The 16,670-nt window shown below is 39.5% G+C and overlaps 1 protein-coding gene across 4 annotated transcripts in view; it reads right to left on the reverse strand.

The window, feature by feature from the left end:
- Positions 1–7,011: 7,011 nt before the first annotated feature.
- Positions 7,012–16,670, reverse strand: part of gpc6a (glypican 6a) — a 253,302-nt gene continuing 243,643 nt past the window's right edge. For all 4 annotated transcript variants that reach the window (XM_037095505.1, XM_037095506.1, XM_037095504.1 and 1 more), the window contains 3 exons: positions 16,470–16,600; positions 13,832–14,007; positions 7,012–13,109 (listed from right to left, as the gene is read on the reverse strand). In XM_037095505.1, the coding sequence (XP_036951400.1) occupies positions 12,886–13,109; positions 13,832–14,007; positions 16,470–16,600 (531 nt within the window). In that variant the 3' untranslated portion in view covers positions 7,012–12,885. The remainder of the gene's footprint in view (positions 13,110–13,831; positions 14,008–16,469; positions 16,601–16,670) is intronic.

The following is a 16,670-nucleotide window of genomic DNA, read 5'->3' on the forward strand; positions in this document are numbered from 1 at the left end:
CTTAATCAGTTATCAAATAGAGCCAGGTTAATTTGCCGCCTATAGACTCATTAGTTAATTATCAAATTGTTTTTGCTCTGATTATAATATTTTAAAATAAGTAGCTGTGTGGACAACAGTGGATGTTTTTCCATTGAACACACGCTGATTGTCATTGTGGGGATGACAATCAGCTTGTTAACTTTTGTAACGATCAGTTCCGCAAGTCTCCTCATTTTAATAACATTGGTTTATTCATGAAAGTATCCACAAAAGGTTGAATGCTGGCTGCAAAATGTATTTTCAGAGCCAACAACTCTGTGCTGCTTTCGGGAGCTAAGCCTTTTATTTTCCTCTTGTCAACAGAGAAAAAAGTGGCAGCACGCTGTACCTGTTGGCACCCGAGCCATATGCCTCTGACATGGCAGTATGCAAAACCTTGTTTCTCTCCCCCCCCGCCTTTTTTCGTTTTCTTTTTCAGAGAACAGATCAGCATGGTGACAGGCCTGATATCCACCGCGTGGGCTCTCGAGATCCCTCTCTTTCTCAAGTCAAGTGGTGGGTCAAAAGGGATAAAACCGTTTCCTTTCTCTTCCCCGATGCATGCTAATACGCAGTCTGTCAGTACTGAGGTGGTGGAGGCCCTCAGGGAGGGTTTTGCACTGAACTATTTCTTGTCTGTAGAAAGATCAGGAGGGTAATCTCTGTCTCTGCTATCCAGGACTGTTCTGCTGTGTAATTCAGTCTTTATCCTAAATCCGGGGAGAGAAAGACAGCCGAGAGTGCGAGGGGGAGAGAGGGAGAGAGAGATATGAGGGGGAATTTATTTGAAAAACCTCTGATGGCGGAAACTAGCAAAAAAAATAGAAGCGTGTTTGCAAAAGCAACGTGATTGCAAAGGGGTTAGGCCTCTTCTGAGGCTCTAGTTAGATGGCCATACATTTCCACAAAGACTCATTTTATCATCCTGTCAAAGCAGAACACAATAAAACATTTTAAACTCATTATTTAAGTTATTATAATTATTCCTCTTCACTTGTTATTATGAATTACAGGCAGAAAATTAACCCCCTCAATGACAATAAACACCAAGGTCACACCAATATCACAGGAATGAGCTGAGTGTGTTGGTGTATTAAACCCACTCTATTGGTTTTGAGGTGAGGCTTAAAAACACAAAGAGTGGGCGGAGAAAACAACATTTGGTCTTCACAACAGAAATGTTTTACATTTCTATCGAAGCCCGTCCAAGAGGAAATACTTGGGACTCACAGTGAAACGTATTTATGTCTTATTATGACACAGTGCTGGGTTAAATCCATTTAATTGCTCAAATCTTGTGGGAGTGAAAATTGAAAAACCAAGGTTTAATTTCATAGGTCTCTATTTTCAAGGGACTTTTCACTGTCTCCAAAGCCCTCACACTATTACTTGTCATGTAAAAAGCAATTACAATCAGTGCTCCGATGAAATGTGTCATCAGAGAATCCATTAACAACGTCCTCAGACCGTAATATTTACAGTCACCACCCTACTTTCACGGGCAACACTTTTAGTTTTACGAGTTTTGGAGGACGATTAAAAGGCACTGCTCCCGCTGTCAGATCGCTTTTGTTCGGCAGTCTATTTGAGGTGGTTATGGTTTCACAAAGGTATTTATTGCAGTACTATTGTTTCACATTACATTATACAAGTGTTTCTGTTGTGTCCAGGCCCTGCCGCTGACACTAGACTAATACATCACTGTTATTTAAATAAAGCAGCACCACTGCTCTAATTGTGTGGGTGCAGGAAAAAAAAAGGTCTCTAAAACAACATTCACTTGTGGCTGACAGTACAGAAAATTGAATTATATAAGGCTAATAAATCAAGTTTAACCTAAAGGAAGAGTTCATCAGCTGTTTGCCACGTATAGTTGGGTGAAGCTCACACTGGTCAGATCAGGTCCTCCAGGTGTAAGGGGGATGTGGTCCAGGGAACAAAGGAAAGGACATTGTTTGGAGGGAAAAGAGAATGTTTCTGTGGAAAGAGGAATTATGTACTGATGGATTCCTCGCTTGCCACGCAGTGAAAAGGCATTCAGCCCATTTTTTTAATAGAAGTACCTCAAATCATGTGAGGAGAATTGAGATTCAAGCATTTTAACAACTGAGCAGAGGACTCAAAATCAGCTCAAGTTTCAACTCTTACACTACAATTTACACTGTGGTTCGTAATGTCGGCCCCTATAACAACAAGTCTACTTGTACAATAATTGTCTTGTGAACTTATTTTTGGGGTTATTGTCTTTGGTATTTCTTCAAATCTTTTCTGTGCCTTTTGTACACATGTAAACTACATTTTAGGTCAATGTTAATTGACCTTTTGGACAACTCCCTCCAGAGTAAATATTCAGAAACTGTGTTTTTTAGTGTTTACATCTGGACGGGCTGAGATTTCTTGCAAACAGTGACACAGACACACACGTTTGTCAGTATATGTAGCATCATTGGCAAATACGTCTTATGATACCATAGTATCTGGGTTTGTACATTGGCAGAATGGATGTTATATCGTCTTTATCAGATGGACATTTGTTATACAGTGATGGAAAAGACAGACAAAAACAACCCCCTATTAAGTTTTTTGTTGGCATCTGTGAAGAGCAGACATGTTTTCCTGTCTCGTTCATATTATTTTCTGCTCTAAGCAACCGACCTAATAGATTGCAGTGACTAGATGCTGTGCTCCAGACAAATTGGAACTCTAAAGACTTCTAACCTCCTACCACATGAAGTATTCCTATTTACTGCTTAGGGCACAGCCATCTGTCCCAATAACGGGAGGGAGCAGTTGTCTGACGTCACACAGCAATGGCAGCACCCATGAGGTGGTCGCAGGATGTATTTCTAGGCAACAGTATCTGTATCAGAGTGGACAGAATATCTGGATATCTTTCCAAGTATTCCAAGTGTTGTAAAATAAAATGTATAAGGGCGTCTGTTGCCTCGTGGGTTGTTTTCACTGGTATTTCGTTTATATGCAAAGAGGCTGCACTGCCGAGTATTTACCTGCCAACGAGACAAACTAACTAACTAACTAACTAACTAACTAACTAACTAACTAACTAACTAACTAACCTGTCCCCAGACCTTGACTGGGAAGCAGTGTGAGTATAAAGCGACAGCTAGCAACCACTTATCTTTAGCTTGAGGTAAATTCTGGAAATGGCTAGCTTAGCACCATCCAAAGATAAATCTGCCTACCGTCACCTTCAAAGGTCAATAACATGTTGTACCATGTTCACGTTGCCCATACTTCCCGTACTAATCTAGAATCTAGAATTACTTTGGTACTGAGGAAAACGCAAAAGATTCTCAGTCAAGTTCTGAAGTTATGTCTTTTAATTTTTTCTCTGTGATTTAAGTTATTTAATTATGTTCATTTTGATGGACGTTGGAGATAATGTATAACATCCAGAGCCCTACCATTATTGATGTATATCAGCTGATAGACACATTTTTGCTATGAACCCTCAAATTTGGTTATTAAACACTGCAGAATTACACTTGTTAGACTTGTAACAGAGGCATGATATCTTACAGTATAACAATAAACGTTATGGTCTGAAATGATACCAGAACACTAAAACAATAAACTCACTGGGAATTTAACAATTTTATTTATCCTAAGAATTGTTCTATATTCTAATCTCTACAAAAATCGCCAACATATATGTCATTATCAAATATATTTTTGCTATTTGCGTATAGCAGCTGTTAAAATCAGCCAACCGATATATTAATCAGCGTGAATGATATTCTTGGAAACTGTAAGTCACACTGAATGTAAAGATAAGTGTCATGTCTGTGTTTTCACATTTGACTGAGTTATGACTCAGGAAGAGAAGAACTCATTTCGATGCACACTGCAGCTGCCTGGCTCTTTGTAATACCCTAAAATAAATAACTTCCTGTTGTTTTGAAAACACAGGCAAAAATATTGAGTGAAGTGAAAGGGAGAGGTTTCGTGTCAAAGTCTGTTTCTCCCCTTTTATAGTGGGTTCAGGTTGAGGTGAGTGGTAAACAGTTAAATGTGAGCTGAAATGATAAATAGATTTACTAATGGCATTTTAAAGGAGGCCTAGTATGCAAGGTGTGCAAGAGCTGGAAAGTTAAAAAAGGCCAAAAGAAGCTCCCCTCTCCTGCAGAAAACGCGGCTCCCGAAATGCCTCTCCAGTATTCTCACCTTTAATTCTCAAATTATATCGCAATGCCTCGCAGTTAGTTTGATTGATTTAGCACAGCTGCTCTGTTGTTGTTATTAGCATTGCTGGGTCAGGCATGTGTGGGCTGACCAATCGGAGGAGACTTGGTATTCGGGGGGGGGGGGGCTTAAAGAGACAGGAGTACTGCTGCACTGGACTGCATGAGAAAACTGATGATTTTGTTTTAGCATTAAAGCAGGTAACCCTGTTTGAGTAATAACCCAAAATAAAATTATAAAGTTTTAAATGTCTCCTTAAGTATTTACCAAAACTCACCACATCATCTCTGCTGGCTGTTGGTACCAGTATGTCCGGCCTGCTGTTGCTCACATTTTCTGACAAAGCCACAGAAAAAGACTAATCACTGAAATTAATAGAATTCTAAAGCTGTCCAGCAGTGTGAAAGATATTCACATGGTGTGAATGCGAAGATAAAGTGCAGAACAAATGGTTCCAGTTAAATCCTTTCAGACTATGCCTGCAGATCAGATCGCGTTATAGCACTCGTACTGTATTCCTCCAGCACTACAGTGCGGCAGAATTAATTCTCTTTACAGCCACATGGTTTTTTTAGCCAAAAGCAATCCAAAAATTATCAAGCAGATCCCGCAGAAAAACCCAGCTCTGTCTTTGAAATCCATGAAGTTTTTCGTACTGCATCTGGAGTTTGGCCCTTTCACACTTGCTTCTCCATAATTGAAGCACATAAATAATTGTACAGACAGAAAGAGAGATTATAATGAATAATTCTGGTTCAGATGTGAGGCCGTTTCGTCTTGTCCCCGTTGCTGTTGTCATGTGAAAATGAATAAATGGATGCTTTGGGGGGGGGGTAAGATTTATTGAGCGTGGCTGTGTAGCAAGCTTTTTTTTTCTGTCTCTGTTTCGTCTGCCTGCCAGACGTCGTGCTGCCACCCCTGACTGACAAAACGTGACACTGAACCAAGTTTATTGATAGATCAGAGGTAGCAGTTGATATATTAATCTCAACTGTGCTTGACGGTGCTCAGCATTACCTGTTCCACTTTCACTACATCTGTTCTGGCTGGCGGACAAGGTATCTTAATTTTCTGTGCACTGAGCATTCACATTTCATTATATTTCTAAAAATCCAGGTCCTGTAACCTGCTGCAAATACTGTACCACATATGTTAACGTATAATGACAATAATAATTTCTATAAAAAGTATTTTTCTATTCACAGACACTATATTTGGATATAAACTCACATGATCACATGTCACATAACTTGTTAAAATAGATCACCGCTTATATGTTTTCCTTCTTAAGTAATCGGTAAAGCAACATCACATTTTGTGACAAAGGAGAGAACCAAAATTCAAGAAACAAAATAGGGGAGAGACTCAAGGACGAGACATGAAAGAGGCTGTTTTTCAATTCAGGTTCATGGGAGTTCATTAGCTAGCATGCGGTAATAATTCCTTTAAAGAAAGGATCCATTTCCCTGAGCAGCGGACTGCAATTTAGCCTGGAACTGTCTTAAATGCATTAACATCTAAAAGGGGACCTGCACTGTAATTTACTGTTTCAGTGGAGAAAATGACTCTGAAATGTGGCATCTTGCATTTTTGTGTCAATACCTGACATGCTAGTTTTAAGTGCTCATACAAAAGACCTAATGTATTTCTTAAATAGACTTTCAGTTACACCACTTTCGCTGAGCAGTTCTAAATAACCTGACATGTTAATCCAAAATTTCTCCTGATATTCAAATATGTCAGCCACAAACTGTGCTGACATTCTAAGGAAGGTTTGTTAAAAATGCCACCTGAAGAAAAACTTGACTAGCAAGCAACTAAATTACATTCACTTTAGAGACACATTATGCGATCAAGAACATTATTTATCTCCAATTCTCCAATTATTATGCAGCTTTTTCACTGAAGACATTTTTACATGTCACAGAAGCAAAAGGGCAAGTGTTAAACAAGAAAATAAATTATGGCTTAATTACGTGCATCAGATTCCTGGTATTGTCACTATTGAGGCCTTGTCTATGTGTATGCAGATATCCTTCTACACTGTGTCAAAATATGATGCAGTTTGTTCATGTTCTTTATTATACATTTTGAATAAACAGCATCTTTAATTTTTGAATAAACAATAGACACTAGAGGGGCCTCAGAGCTCTGGAAGGAGGGGAGGTAGGAGTTTTAGTTTCTGTCAACAGTAGAATGCTAGCTTATGTTAGCGTTCAGGGCTACAATGTTAAATGTTGCTTGACAACACAGTTAGCTGCTCCGTGATGTCACTCTCCTTGGTTGTGGTCCAGCTCAGAAAGTATGGATGTAATCATCCAGATTTTAAAGATCATATTGATAACACTGTAATGTAGAGACATAATTTGAGAAAAAATAAATACATAAAACTGTCTTTTCCTTCAAACCCCCCCCCCAAAACCCTATGATTATTAAAATGTATTACTTACAGTTTTAAAAATGTTGTCCAAAATGATGTCTTGTTTCTGTCTGTGTAAGAATTTCCCCTCATGGATAAATAAAGTTATCTATCTTATCTTAAGTCATAAATATCAAACGGGTTTGGTATTCTGGAGGTTCCTACGATGACTCTGTGAGCAGTTCAAGAGGCTTAATACTGGATCTGTAAACCCCTCACATACCAGATAATCTGTGCAGAACAGCATGTTTTGAATGGGCACTGCCCTCGTTGTGGTAATAAGAGATCTAAAGAGCTGAACGATAAAGACACATGCTTTTCACAGGACAGCGATGAAAAAAAACTGAGAAAAACAGGAAACAAGGCCATTTTTTTAATAAAATGTTTATTATTACCTTTGTATTATTTTCTGTATACAAGAATGTGTAACAAAAGCCCATTAAGCAATCCATTTTAGTCTTTTAAAAATGGTAAGGCATGTCTGCTTGTATAGCCATCAACTTCAGTTCCCCCAAAACACTTCAAACAGCGTGCACTGACAGCGCCGAAAAATCTAAAATGTGCTCCTTTAGTTATCTGATTTTGCAAATCACGACAGTACCACACTCACAGCATATGTTGTAGCAAAAGTGCAGCAAACGATTAACATCAAAATGGAGAAGACCTTGCATAACACGTTTTGTTCTAAACATTCTCTTAAAAAAAACTCCAGCCAACCACGATTTTACTCTTTTTTTTTCAGTTTTTTTTTTTTTTGTTCAGTTTTTCAAATGCCAAAGAGAATGAACAAGACAGAAACAAAGAAATATGGCTCACAGTCAAATTAAGATGAGCACTTAAGCATTGCAGACAGTGATACTGTATGTCTGACCAGGGTAATGTATTGTTAGGAGAGAGAGAGAGAGGAATACACAAGGCAGTGGGAAAGATGGCGAACAAACCACCTCTCGTCATAATGAGAGAAGCCTGTTGTTTGTACCGACAAAAAGCTCTTTGGAAAAAAGTCTGCCTACTCCTGACACATTCTTCCGTTAATTCACTTTCTCTGCTGAGTTTTAGCAGCACCAATAAAAAGACAGGCCTTATCCTCACTCATCCAAAACTCTTGGTGTTGCAAACACAGATCTTGTAGAGGTGCTTACGGATGCATTGGACCTTTTTTGTATGGCTGCAGATGCTTACTGAGTTTTTACACTCTCAAAAAATGTAGTCGTTAAGCCCCAGTGAGGAGGCAGCAGCGCCAGAGCTTCAACAATGCCAGTATCCGAAGCAACACGGCTAACTTCCTGCCTTATTATCGAACCCACACTGTACTGATTGTTCCGCCTCACTTCCAGCACGGACTCGAAAAATATCTGCCTCCACAATGTTTTTAACACTTCAAAACTGAATTTATATGTTTGTCTGCAGCCATATATAAGACTCTACCATGCAAGTCTAATCTCTTCCTGTTGCATATTCGATTTACTAACCAATTGTAGAATTGCCAGAGAAGAGCAATGATAATCTGAACACAACTCTTTTATGGACCAGTTGAATCTGGGTTTTAGGAAACAATGACACCGTGCTTAACTCCAAAATAAAAGTGCTGAAAAAAACACATATTTGTGCACCCAGTCGCCAGAGTAAAAGCTGGCAATGCACGTTTCTGCGAACCACGGATATGTTACAACTTCACAACTCTTAATGTTGCAACTGTATGTTTCTTTAGGTTCATTTCTCTATTACATGTTATTTTATGACAGCACTGCTTTTACTGCTTTTAGGGTTTTAGGCACCAAAACCGCTTGGTTAGGGTGGGGAAAAAGTTCTTGTCAAAAACACACATTTTTCGGGGCAACAGACAGGGCTGTAAATTGTACTAACATCCCTTTGAAAATATCCAGTCGTATCACGCTCATAGATGTTAAAACTCTGTGGTCCCTTGTCAGTAATAGTAGTAATAATAGTCCAGGCACATGTAACTCAAATACGGTCCCCTCCACCTCAGATAATAAACACGTACATTAATGTGATGTGACAGACTGTAGAAATGTCCGTGTTAAACGCAGCCCCAAATGACTTCAAATGTGAACATGTCAGTGGTTTGCAGAAACATTATCAGTTATCCTGGCGACTGGGCTGATCTGTGTTTAAGTCAGAACACGCTGTATTGAGTGCAGACATCTTTCTGAGACATATAATGACTGCAGCTAAGATTGAGATATCACAGCCTCATGGAACAGACCATCATTTTTACATGAATCCCCCTTCTTTGCAATTATCCGCTATCCGGGACTGCACTCCTGGGTGGGAGAATCCTCGGGAAAACTGTTGCTGCACATTAGGTCTGCCAGCGAGTTGTTTTAATAGTATTTTATTCAATATTCAACACGTTATAAATAGTTACTGCTGGACGCCCGTCCTGTCTCGCTACCTCCCATCTGTCTCGTCTGTCTGACTCACTGATGCAGCACCAGTTGGTGCGTTTGCTAATGAAGAGAGTTCATATCGGGATCCGTTTGTTTTCACCTCTGCCAAACACAGCTCTGTGGTGGGCTCGCATGTGAAGACACCATGATCTGGCGGAGGACACGTCAGGAATCCAGAATAACTTCTGTAACGTCTGCATAAACAGCAGCGTCATCACCATTTTGGACTTAATATGATAGATGGTGGGGCAAAATCGAGGTATTATATCGTTATTGTGATACGAGACTTAACATCCTCTTCAATTATTATATGCTTTTAGGCTGTAAGCTGTGATTTGTGTGTTGCAGGTTTTAAAATATTTGTTACTGTAAAGAGCCTTAACCTACTTTGTTATTTGATCCAGATTACTGATCATCACTTATCAAAATTCGAACTGTGTACATATTTTTTGGGAGTACCAAAAGTCATCCCTACAATATATTGAGGTAATGGTTCATAAATATTAGGATATTGTGAAATTTCAAATTATGGCACATCCTAAAAATATTTTGATGTTAGTTTCAGGTTGTTTCACTGAGTTCTAATAGATAAGTCAACTGTGGTCCTCTCCCAGATAGCAAATTTGTTCCAGACACCCATCTTCAGCCCACATAGCGTAAGTAATGATTCACATCACATTTGGGCGGTCCACTCTGTTTGCCAGATCTGAGCCACAAGCAGGCCATTCCATTCCAGATGTCAGCCAAGAGGCAACCGAATGAACAAAAACTAACCCGAATTCTGGGCCGGATCCAGCTCACCAGAATTGGTTTCACTTCCGATTTGTTTGGTTCACCCTTTGTTGACATCTGAGCTGCAGCAATTTTGCAATGTGGCTCTCGAACAGGCTTTGACCCTGAGGGGCTCAACAAGCTTGCTCGGTCACCCCTGCAGTATGCACTGATATTAAGAATGGATTCACTGACTGAGATCTTTAAAATGTAATTCTAACTTTTCTCGAATAGGACCAATAGATGAATGCAATGGCATGGAGATGGTCTCCTCTCCCCCTTGCTCCAGTGACAGCCTGTGGTGGTATATATGGATTATTGTGCCATTTAACAACTGCAGAAGAAGACAATGCAATGGGATGATGTAATTGAACAAGAGGCAGTAAAAGCTCCAATGATGGAAAATCGTTTGGAAAACATGATGGAAATATGGCATCTGTTTGTTTCATGTATTCATTTGAGGAGCATTACGGTCCTTAAGCCACACAGATCTGATGTTTTCATCTGCCATCATTTTGTTATCCATGTGCTGGAGTACAAGCTGCAGCAGACGTCTAAGTCACATGCTTCATGAGAGTGAACCGCATATAAAAATGTACCTGCGTTGTTCTCTCTCCTACAGTGGGCAGTTTGGTATTAGGGAGGACCTTATGTTGATCAGTGTTGTCTTTCCTCAGGTTCCAGTTGGATAGAGGCCCATCGCACTCCACAATTAGCTCAAGCATCAGCGGTTTAATTGTGTCACGCTAGTTTTGGTGGGAGGCTGCTGCTCAGTCACCTTCTCCCGAAGCAGTTTCTGCAGGGAGTGAGGCAACGGAGGTCAAATGTTTTCCCATCTGTTCTAGAGTGGGTGCCTCCTGTGGGGTCTCGTATGAGCTCAGTGAGGAAAGATGCTCTGTGTAAGGACAAAGATGTTGCTACAGCAAACTTTGGAAATGTAGATACCAGTCTTCTCTAGTTGTTTGCTCATTTGAAGGGAACAGAGGAGAACTACACTTCACCCTCAACTGTCACTTGTGCTGAAGAACATCAATTTTTTTTTTGTTCAGGTGTTGGCGGGTGAAGCTCAATGCTAATGTTTATGTTGGATAGTGATGTCTGGTTGCCTGCGCTACCATATGTCTTTTTGACGTTCATATTGCTGTTATTGTGTATGGTCCATATATATGTACAAATTGTACTTTTATGTTTATCAAAGGAATCAGGTGTGTTGGAGCAGAGGCCCCAAGGAACAGGACTGAGGAAACACTGCGGTAGTGACGGATCGTCTGGGCGCCAAATATAAATCGTTCTCTATGATGGGGATGTTTCCTGTAGCTTTAAAAACTTATGAAGCCAACAAAAATAATCTGTGCAAAGTAGTTTTCTTAGTGCAGTACATTAGCACTTTCTTAGAGATAATCAAATGTGCAACTATAATGTTGCATGTGGCATGTGGGTGGCGTTTTCATCTGCCCTTTTGTTATCAATCTATGTTTGCCTCTTTGTTTGTTTCCTCTGAATTCCTACAACATTCCTGGGGCCTGTCTTTTGTGTGCGACCAGAGGTCAGAGACATCAAATTGTATTTGTGGAGTGCGAGCTATTATAGAGCCTGTTGGAGGTCGAAGCCGGCAGGAGGTATAATGAAGGTTACGAATAGTAACCCTAGTTCTAAGAGAGTAGTCGAAGCCCTATAACCTTGGTACCTTGCCCTTTTTGAGTCACTGACTTTGTCCAGGCCTTTTAAGAAAACGTTAAATCCTCTATAGCCTTTAGCCTTCTCTGATTGGCCAAACAAGAGATTTCAGCGCAGTAAATGGGTAAACCTGCAGAGCCTAATGGAGGGGCGCATGACAGCTTTTACAGGACTCAGGTGACATTGGATTAGCTACCATAAACGAATAACATGAACATCAAAATAAAACTATAATCAGAAATAATGAAAGTGTGGGAGCGAAGAAAAATAAATGAAAATGTAATTAAAATATAACTAATTCAACTAATAGAGTCTGAGCCTTCTGAGAAAATAAAATAAATGTATAAGTGCAAGTTGGGTACCCAAGCAGAAGAGAGTAAACCAGGTAACTGAATATTAGCAGGCAATTGTAGTACAATGGCTTAGTTTGTTGCAAGAATTCTTGTCTAGTTTTTTTCATTTTACAAGCAATCAAATTAAAACAAATAATACATTTCTTAAAAATGTAGCCATTAACTAAGCCAGTAAGATAACATTACAGTATCTCCCAGTGAAATACATACTGCAACTGTTTATAGGTACAATACAATCAGTTAAATGATCTGAAAATATAGATCTTTCTCTATGACGGGGATGTTTCCTGTAGCTTTAAAAACTTATGAAGCCAACAAAAATAATCTGTGCAAAGTAGTTTTCTTAGTGCAGTACATTAGCACTTTCTTAGAGATAATCAAATGTGCAACTATAATGTGGCTGTAAGAACTGCTACTTCCTGAAGCCACACTGATATGAGCAAACGGGAAACCAGGTGAACTGCTAACACTGTACAATCCTGTTCCAACCAATCCAAAACTGTGTGGCCTGCATAAAAAAAGACACCAAAGAATGTTTTTTTTTTGTCAGTTAACATCATTTTCACGCATGCACACAGTAAGACTTTCTCCTTTTTGTCTGAGGGGAACAAGACTAGTAAGTAAGTAAGTAAGTGGGTATCGTCTCGTTTTCACAACCTCATCAAACAAAGGACAGGAAATATAGATTCCCCTTCATCTGCAAAATCACATCTGATGGTTTTTACTGTCTAAAAGAGAAGTATATTCTTCACAACCCACTCGAGAATAATGAAAAAACACCACATTTTCTTTCTTTTTTTCAAAGATGGGAAAGCTGGTTCAGTGATGGCACCGAGCATTCTTTGGGGGGCGAGCAGGATGCAGCACTGCACTCACTCACTCAATCAGTCCTACCGCACCACACAGTAAGCCATTTTCCACAGGTTTCCACAAGGTTCTACACGTCCAGTGAGGGAACAGCAGTAGAACTTGCTGTTTAACATACTGTACATAACAGTATAAAAGTCAGTGGTTGGGCCACGCCCGTATATTATCTCCGTTGAGTCTGCATTACACAGAGCGGGAGTGTGAGGGCGACCATCACCAGCAGCAGGGAGGGTCCGCAGGCTAGTGTGTTGCCCGCGGCAGCTGCTGCTGCACGTTCATCACTTCTGTCGGCTCCGATCACAGGAGCTTCTGTTCCAACAAAAACAAACTCTGTTGTGCAGCCGTCAGAGCAGCCGCTACCACTGCCAGAACTGCTGCCCTCGTCACCTGCAGCGACAAAATCAAGTAAAAAAAAAAAAAAAATATTACAAACAGCACATTAGTTTGGTGCAAGCAATGTGGACATGAGAGTAAGAATTAAGCCCTGGTCAGCAGTAAAGACGAACAGCGAAGCTCAGCTGTAATGGTGGTAGAATTTGATAAATAATTTTGCTCAGTAGTTTGGTTAAAGGATTCATCATCACTTTGTATGTTCCTTTTTTTCTTTATGATACGTGACCTCTTAGGATTCTTTGTCGTAATGCTGTCAGGTTGACTCTGACTGCCTTCAGTTCAGTAGCAGGTCTCCTTATCTGCTGGTTTAGTCTGTTTCACTCTGTTTACTATAAAACTACTAATAGCTCAGCAGTAAACTGGCTGCAACAGAGTGATCACATCATGGCTCTTTCTGCTCTTTTAATACCCTTCTAATATAGACTTGGCTGTCTATCATTGTCTGTGTCACCATGCCTACATTTATGTATTGTAGTAATAATGTCAGTATTGTTGCAGTACAATACTGATGCATCCTTTGGACACGTATGATGGGTTGATAATGAATCATACCTGATATCTTATTCCAGTAGTGACAGTCTATATTTGTGCGTGTGTGTGTGTGTGTCTCAACACAATCAATAGAGACACTTTTCTCTCAGCAGTTTGATTCATATCAGTATCATTATCTCATCTCCACCTGCACATCCACACACCCAAGAGACTGGAGAACTTACTCGAGTCCTGGAAGTAGATGTCATTTCCATTGTAGGCGTTCTTTAGCTTGTTGGTCATGACACGGAGAGCCATGATCTGCTGTCGTATCAGTGTGTCAGGCCTGGTGATGTCCACGTCCACCTCTGGGTTGTTCAGCTGGTTGGTTAGACCCTCCTTCACCACTTCAGGGAAATATCTGTGCACAGTGAGACAACAAAGACTTGAATCAGCTAATACTTCCATGTTGTAGCCCTGGCATGGTTCTTACTGGCAACATTGTTTGTGGGACAATTTTTTAAAAAAAAAGGTTTTATGAAAAGGTTTAAACTTGGTCTATTTATTCCGAATGAGGTGTTTATATCAAGCATTTATATTCTGTTTGGGTTTTTAAACCGATTATAGTTGGAATATTAGGCTCCTTGTAAATGCAGAATAGATACGTAGCTATTTTTGTTTTGGTTATTTATAAGCAGTGTTTTTAAAATGTGGTCGTGAGCATGTTTTCTTCATGTTCTCCTTAAAATGCTGTTTATTGAGTTGCTCCTGCCACTAAAACCGTCTCATCAAATAAAAATTATAGAGCTCATCCAGTTGTCATCTGCCAGTGTGGTTTCTGTTTCGAGCTTTTGTGCAGTGTGTTTGACCAGGACTCCCCACACCACAACACACAGAGACCTCATGATCTTGGGTTACATGCTGAGAGCTCACAAAGTAGACAGACGGTGAGTAGACAGAACTGTATGAGATACTATTTGTTATGAATTCTGCTTAAATCAGACAAAACATGGGTGTGTTATTAGGCTTATTAGTCTTGCTTCATGTTGAGAGTGGTGACACATTGCTCCAGAGAGCTCTTGACAAGCCTGATGTCCACATATTACGACGCACATTACGATTTTTTGACATAACAATTTAAAAACAATTGACTGCTCTGCTGTGAAAATAATGGCCTACATGTGAAAGGCAACATGCTCACAAAGATGGAGAGCATGATTTTGATTGTTGCAGCAAGAGCAGTCTTGTTTCCATTTTTAGACTTGCTGCACATGTGTGTTACTCTGTCAACCATTCATTTTGTATTCCGCTTGGTATGGTAACGCTTAATATCAGGGAACACATTATGTAGTTGCTTTATTAGCCATTACAAAGAACGTATTCATGCTTTATTCTGCATAAACATATTTTTACAACAAGTTCAATGACTCTGTTTCCTGCCTGAAGCTCCTAATTATTGCTTAACTGTTAGAAAGTATGAAAGTTGATAAAATAAATTACTGCTGATCTTTAAAAATATGGTACATGAATATGTGAGCAATTACAAAGGAACAAGTCAGGAATGAGTCTGATAATAAATTAGTTGTTAAAGACCAATTGCTGAATGAATGCTATGAGGTACACTGTATAGCGGTAGGAGTTGACATGTAACAAACTAAGCTATTGCAAGTGCTAACTCAGGTGAAAACAGGCTCAATAGGTATCCCACAGTTGGAAAAGCTTGTATTCAACACAGTACAAATATGTACCAATAAAATAAATCCACTGAATGTAACATTACAGCCAGTGAAAAGCAGGATGAATTAGATTTTTTCAAAACATTATAAATGATGTAAGAGTAATAAAACGGTATTTGACTTTTTATATATACATATGTGATGTATGTTAAGGTCTAATCATAAATAGTCAGTAGTTTTAAGCCCTTTTATTTGCATATTGAGCATTTTAAGAAATGCTTAGAAATAACATCACTGTGAGCAGAAATACCAATGTAGTGTTTCTACTGCAGATGATCAAAACTCAGTACTCAGTACCTCAGTACTAAAAATATGTAGTTAGTTCAAATAAGTTATTGAGTGTTAAGACTTCTCTTTTCTTCATGTTTCTACGTTCAGAAATCTTTTGGATCACTATATTCATTGTTTTTATTTAGTAAAATATGATGAAAACATCTTTTTGTATTTTTACAATTTATGACATGACTTTCATTACTTTTACCATTTATTATGGTTATTTGATTTACATGACCATTTTAGCTGTTTTTGCACAGATTTTAGGGATATAAAGCATTTAATGATACTAGTATAAATGACATTACAGTAAGCACAAATACCAGTGAACTGGAGAACCATTTCTATTGCAGAGTTCTTAGAACATTGAGGGGATTTCATAATACACTCTTGACATGCTCTGATTGTTTCTGCAGTTTTATCATCTCTGGGCAATCAGTTTACCTACCAGATTTAGAGCGATGCTTAAAAATGGTACTGGCACCAACAAGAGAATTAACATGTCTTTTATTGCACCATCTGGTGATTCTGTTACTTGGAGAGGGCCAAAGTGATGGGGTGATATGTCTCCTCTGCCAGCAGCTCTGGTTCACTGTCACAGAAAGCAACTGGCTGTCTAATCTACTGTATAGCTCAGCGATACTCTGGACACTGCAGTACTGATAAGAGGTGTTGGAAACTCCACAGTCCTCTGAGAATTAGAACCTCAGAGCTTATATAGAAGTTCTCCATATAAGTACTAGCCATTGTACTTACGGAGGGAGTGATAATCTGGGAACACAGTGTGGTTATTTTAATCCCTGGCAGGCAGAATGTGATAACCGCAGAATGGGGTGACTTTGCTGTGGTTATAATGAGAGGCGGCAGTTCTTACCTGCCCTTAGTGTGGCTGTTCCAGCACTGCTCCTCGTCAGACTCGGTGAGATTGCCCTTGGCACAGATGTCATCTGGCAGGTTGGACCAGAACCTCTTGGACTCCTTCAGCTTCCCTTTGATGTCAATCACCTGCCACGGGCCAAAACAGAGGACAGAAATATATCAAACAGATAATTTTGCATTTAAGGCAGATAATTTA

The sequence above is a fragment of the Acanthopagrus latus genome, chromosome 4 (genome assembly GCF_904848185.1).
Source record: "Acanthopagrus latus isolate v.2019 chromosome 4, fAcaLat1.1, whole genome shotgun sequence".
In the NCBI taxonomy this organism is placed as follows: Eukaryota; Metazoa; Chordata; class Actinopteri; order Spariformes; family Sparidae; genus Acanthopagrus; species Acanthopagrus latus.